The sequence below is a fragment of the Vitis riparia genome, chromosome 9 (genome assembly GCF_004353265.1).
Source record: "Vitis riparia cultivar Riparia Gloire de Montpellier isolate 1030 chromosome 9, EGFV_Vit.rip_1.0, whole genome shotgun sequence".
Lineage (NCBI taxonomy): Eukaryota > Viridiplantae > Streptophyta > Magnoliopsida > Vitales > Vitaceae > Vitis > Vitis riparia.
Genome location: NC_048439.1, coordinates 8,804,811 through 8,810,810, shown reverse-complemented (window position 1 = coordinate 8,810,810; position 6,000 = coordinate 8,804,811). Strand labels below are relative to the sequence as shown.

The 6,000-nt window shown below is 33.9% G+C and overlaps 2 protein-coding genes across 2 annotated transcripts; both read right to left on the bottom strand.

Annotated features, from left to right (window-relative positions):
• Positions 1–1,102: 1,102 nt before the first annotated feature.
• LOC117921953 lies at positions 1,103–2,569 on the bottom strand. The gene is made up of 2 exons (XM_034839897.1): positions 2,237–2,569; positions 1,103–1,344 (listed from the first exon to the last, which is right to left on the bottom strand). Exons 1-2 carry the CDS (start codon positions 2,508–2,510, stop codon positions 1,262–1,264), a joined length of 357 nt encoding a protein of 118 aa, XP_034695788.1. The 5' UTR covers positions 2,511–2,569; the 3' UTR covers positions 1,103–1,261.
• Positions 2,570–2,731: 162 nt separating this feature from the next.
• Positions 2,732–5,071, bottom strand: LOC117921768 (putative disease resistance protein RGA4). Its single transcript, XM_034839727.1, has one exon. The coding sequence runs from the start codon at positions 5,069–5,071 to the stop codon at positions 2,732–2,734; it is 2,340 nt and encodes a 779-aa protein (XP_034695618.1).
• Between the last annotated feature and the right edge of the window lie 929 nt (positions 5,072–6,000).

The window sequence follows — 6,000 nt, the reverse complement described above, 5'->3', positions numbered from 1 at the left end:
TTAGATATAGAAAATATAGTAATCATACATTCAATTTGAATGTTTCTGAATCGTTTCTAATCCGATGAAGATATCTGTAGAAGTTGTTTACCTGGTATTCTTCCATTCGCTCTCTTTCAAGGGTATGAGCATGGGAAAATGGTGAACTTTTCTCTTTCGAAGACAAGTAGGGTTTTTCTCTCTGAAGGCTCTTTGGAAGATGATAGAAAGAAGGCTAAAACCTTATCCCTCAAAGGTGTATTTATAGGGTTTTTTGTTAGGTTTAAATGACTTAATCCTAAGTTGGACTTGGGTCACCTAAACTAGTTCACTTGAGTCTTAATTGATTATTTAGTTGTATTAGGTTCTAATTAATTAATTAACTCCATAAAAAAAAATTTTCATAAGGTTTAATGCATCTTTGCATTTTTACCAAAAACATTCTTATGTATATATTTACTTTATATTTTTTAAATTCGTTTTAAAAAATTTTAAATTTTGAGATAGTAATTTCTTTAACATTTCAATTTATTAAATTATTTTTAAATTATCAGAGTTCTTATATCTTATAAAAAGAAACTACTATTTTCTAATTTTATAAATAAAAAACAAAAAGCATTTTATAAAACTAAAAAGTGTATCCAAACAAACACTAAGAGCCTATTTGGTCGTTTGATTTAAAAACAATTTTTTGTTTTTAAAAAAGAAAAAACTATTTTTAAACTATTCTAACACTGTTTTATCGTTATTCTCTTAAAACAATTTTTAAAAACAAAGTGAAATAGATAACAATTTTTAGAGAACAAATAAGAGTTGTTTTCACCAGTTTTTAAAAATGAAAGGAAAACATGGATCCATTTGATCATGTTTTCCGAAACTTGTTTTTAAAAATTGTTTTTAAGTTACAGAATAAAAAACAGTTTTAAAAAATAAGTTTCATAAAACATGGTCAAATAGACCTTAAGTTAGTTGATAATGCCTCACATTTATTAGACAAAGCCCCCTCTAAGAGAAAATTTTGTTCGAATCACAACCAAGCATTTGAAACCTTTGCATTGAAATTTCAAGAACATCCCACTTCATCCATTAGGTTAACAATAGATATGTCCTTAAAACAAATCAAAAGAAACATCATGCATGCATGCATGCAAGTTCCCATCATTCGCAAACCATTTATGTTGTAGGAAATAAATCCAAACAATAAAGTTGAAGTTTACACATTCGTATATATATAGGCAAACCAATAAAAGGGGAAAAGAAAAAGAGAAAAAGAATTTACAAATCACCAATTTGAAATTGATTCATAGACAACTTCACAATACATAGGTATTGGGAATTTTCTCCTCTTTATTTGAACTTGCTTCTCTGAAACGAAAAACAATAGTGTTAATCTCCTTCACATCCCATAACCAATAAAATTAAGATGGAAAAAAGATAAAAAAGCAAATAAAATAAGTCAAAACATAAATAAAGATCAAAGCTTGTAAGTAAAAATGATGCTTTTGGATATAATTTTGAGACAAGAGTCAAGATGGTTTTTATTGATAAGTTCTGAAATTTTCTTTGCAATATTTTGAGCAAATAATCTAATAGGTTAGGCTATTAAAATATTAATTAGTTAACATTTAGATCATGTTTTTCATTTGTTTCATTTCTCATTCATTAATGTATTTGAAATATTATTTTTACAATTTATATATATACCCATGGGCCTGAAACCTGATCAATCATTGCGCCCATACCACCAGAAAAGGGGAAACACTAGGCCCATGGCCCAACAAAAGTCTACTCTAAGCCGAAAACCCCCAGCTCCACTAAAAAAGAGGGAACACTAGGCCCATGCCCAAGAAAAGTGTACCCTAAAATGGAATTTGATAATATATAACATTATATAGTACATATAGAGTCTAAAGATCACCTAAAATCTCTTCTACACGGTTGTTGGAGCTTTTTCAAGGTATTTGATCATGTAACAAAACACTTTTAGAATAGAAAAGGTTTCAAGTTTAGATGAAGTATTTTTGTACAAAAGGTTTTCATTTTTATTTCTCTTATTTTATTTTTAAATTTTGTAAGGTGTAGATATTATAGGATAAACACTTTAGTAACAGTGTACATGTGCTAAAATGGACCTATGGATACAAGATAATAATGTTATGCAAAATGGAAAGCTACAGAAAATGAATATTCATGAAATAGATTAATGTGTGCGATTATGGATGCAATGGAAATGAAAACTAAGATAAATTCTAATTACCTGTAACAAGAGCGACATGAGGTGAAGCGTGATGACCATTCAGTCCCATGAACATAATTCGACTTGTGGGATATGAGATATTTTGTGCCGATCCTCTCCAATATCCTTTTGATAGCGTCGTTCCAAAAAAGGAGAATTTATGATGTACAATTTCTGCAATGGTGTCCTCTGGAGCACGTGATCCGGCAGTCCCTCCAGCTTTGGGCAGCCTCTCATAATCAAGTGATTGAGACATGGCATTATTGACCTCTCTTCTTTTTCTTTTATTTCCCATTGCTTCAATTCAACCAAATGATAAATATACAATTCCTTCAGCTTTGGGAATACTGTTGATGATGATCCCAAAAACTCACTACGTATGTATTCCACACCAGGCATACGCCATATCCATAGCTTCTCAAGGATAGGCAGTTGCCCCAAAGGAGGCAAACATGGACATCTTACGCAAGAGGCGAGGTGAAGTATTTTCAGTTGAGCTAATGATGAACCCATCATCTAATTGGGCCACTCTCTATCACCATAATTGTATATAAGTAGAGATTTCAAGTTTGGATGGGGTTGTAGAGTTTCAACCACACCCTTTGTCCCCTCCTCTCTACCAAATTTCAATTCCAAACGTTGGAGGTGTACCCTATTCTTCAATTCTGCTTTTTCTGCCTCCCCATCATCTTTCACTTCATCCAACCCTTCAATGGAAAGACCTCCTCTTAGATTGTTCAAGTTTCTCAGGTCTCTTATTTGGCATTCATCATTGCCATGACTACTCACAATGAAAACATCCAGTGTCTGAAGAGAGCTTAATCTTCCAATTCCTTTTGGCAAGCCCTTCAAATCATCAGCACGATCATTTTCAAGATGCCTCAAATTAATTATTTTACCCATTGCCTGTGGTAGTTTCTGAAGAATGTGACATTCTTGAATATTTAAGGTTTGCAAATTATATAAATCACAAATTGTTTCAGGCAACTCTCTCAAACTATAACACTTTGATAGGTTAAGGTATCTTAAATGTATCAATTTTCCTACCTCCTTAGGAAGTTCCTCAATCAACGGATTGCTGCTCAAATCCAATGCCCTGAGACATGTCAAATGCCTTAACAAATTTGGTAAGGCTTCAAGAACACTTGAAATATTGAATGCTTCCTTAGCCAAGAGGGTGTGAAGATTCTTCATGTTACAAGTGGAGGCGAAATTAGGGGTACTTTCTCGAACAACTAAGGTGGCATGATGAATCTTTTGGAAGAATAAGTCCATATTCCCCTTTTTTTGGTTGTCAACCTCCACAACAAAGCATTCATTCTGAGTCAAAAATTGAGCAAAATCATGCACTATATCATGTATCTTACAACCTATTATATTACCATCATCATCTTTTTCAAAATCTTGGAAGAAAGACCGAGCAGCTAAATATTCAAAGTACGTTCTCCCAACCATCTCCATCTCTTTACTCCCATCAGATTTGAGATAGCTTTGTGCCATCCACAACTTGATCAGCTCATCTCTCTCAATATCTGAGTCTTTTGGAAAAACAGCACAAAATGAGAAGCAGCGTTGAATTGCAGGGGGCAGATCATAATAACTCAACAACAAAGCAGGGGAAATATCTCTCTCAAACTCATCCAGCTGCCATACTTCACTATTCAATACGTTCTTCCATTCTTCCTCGCTATTTTTTAAGCGCAAGAGGTTCCCTAAAGTTTTTATAGCGAGGGGCAAGCCCTTGCATTTGTCTGCTATATTCTCACCAATTTCTTTTAATTCTTCCTCTTTCTCCCAACTACGCTTTTCAAAGAAAGCTATTTGATGGAATAATGCCCTAGATTGCTCCCTGGACAATTCCCCTAAGGAATGCATGTATGTAGTTCCCATCATCTTAACAACACTCTCTTTACGTGTGGTCACTAGAATTCTACTCCCTACAGCTCCGCTGGTGAGAGTGTTCTTCAGTTGTTCCCACGATTGATGGTTTTCGGTCCACACGTCATCTAGCACAAGAAGGAACTTCTTTCCAGCAATACAAGTTTGAATTTTTTGCTGTAAAGCTTCCAAATCATGGAGATTACAAGACTCTTTTTGGAGGGCCTCAACAATAGCCCTACAAACTCTGATTGGGTCAAAAGGATCAGAGACACAGACCCATATTCTTTCATCAAAATGGGCCTTCACCTCTGGGTGGTTGTAGGCTAGTTGAGCAAGGGTTGTTTTGCCCATGCCTCCAGTCCCAACTATGGAGACTATGTAGAGGCCAGATTTCTCTTGACACTTGTTACCCAACAGATGGTATAATATGGTGTTTTTATCCATATCCCGACCGTACACCTCTGAAATATCAATTGCAGAGGTAGTTATAAGTCGCTGTGGTCGTTCCTCACTCCAACTAGAGACAAAATTAAATGTAATTCTCTCCCTTTCCATATCATCTAGTCGTTCCTTTATGTCCTTAATCTTAAGAGCGATGTGACGACGGGAAGCAACTTGCTTGAAACAAATTAAAGGAGAGGGAATAATGCAGCAGGAGCTTACCTTTTTCTTAGGCATGGCAGCATTTTCAACTCTCTCAATCTGTAATTTGAGAATAGCAGTGCTCCACTCATCCACCACGTCCTCCATTTGGTAGGCCATGTCCTTGAGCCTCTCCAACCAAACTTTTACACGCTCTTCCGTCACTTGTCGTTTCTCCGCGTCTGCAACAACGGCTCTAATGGTCTGGAGCACCTCTGTGAGGTGTGGAACTTCTTTCTTAACACCCACCATCAGTCTTACTTCTTGTTCAATCCGCTGTCGAGCCACCGAAGCCAACTGCTCCAAGACAATTGAAAGGAGTGTTTCAGCCATAATTAGTAGAGATGAATATGGTGAGATTATTGATGATGAGTAAAGCAAATTCCAGGATGAATAAAAAGAAGCCAATGGTCTACGTAGGCCATTTTTATAGAGTTGCACATAGAGAAGCTTAACCACTCAACAACATAAGGTATAAGGTGCCTTCACACAAACCCATTATTTTCTATTTTTAAAAATATGCATTAAAATAGTCTCAAGAAAAGAAGTTTGTATGAAAATTGTTTAATTCTAGCCAAGAAAAGCACAATCCATGGAGTATTGAAGAAAATGAAGGAAAGAACAAAGCAAAAGCTATTAGGTGCTTGTCTTGTAGTGCAATCTTGCCCTTTATTCTTTTCTCACCCTTAAATTATTCATTGCCACACTATTATCCAATAGTCCAAAATAGTCTCAAGGCTCTTAACCGGTTTTCCTATTCCTTTCTAATTATTTTTAGCGCAATAAAAAAAATAAAAAACGAAGACCAAAAGGGAGAGTTGGTGACCAAATGTATAAATACTAAGATGAAAATGAATAAGAAGGTTTTTAGACAAATTTAAATATTATTTTTTATTATTGAAGTGGTATTTGATATAAAGTTAAAAATTAAATACTTAAAACTAGCTTTGTCTAAAAACGGTTTTTGTTTTTAAAAACAAAAATCTATTTGAAAAACTTTATAGTTTTGTTTGTTGTTCTTTAAAAAATTGTTTAAAAAAAAAAGTAAAAAAGAGAATGAATTATTCTAACTCTTAAATTAAAATAGCTATTGCCTTTAGTATTTCTAATTTCATTATCTCTAAGAGTGTTATTTAAAAATTATTTATAATTAAATCTTTCCATATTAGGTAGAGTTTCTTATATATCCCAATTTTATTATTTTTTTATCTCCTTTTTAGAAAATTCAGAAGAAAAAAACATGTCAAATTCATCCATTTAAT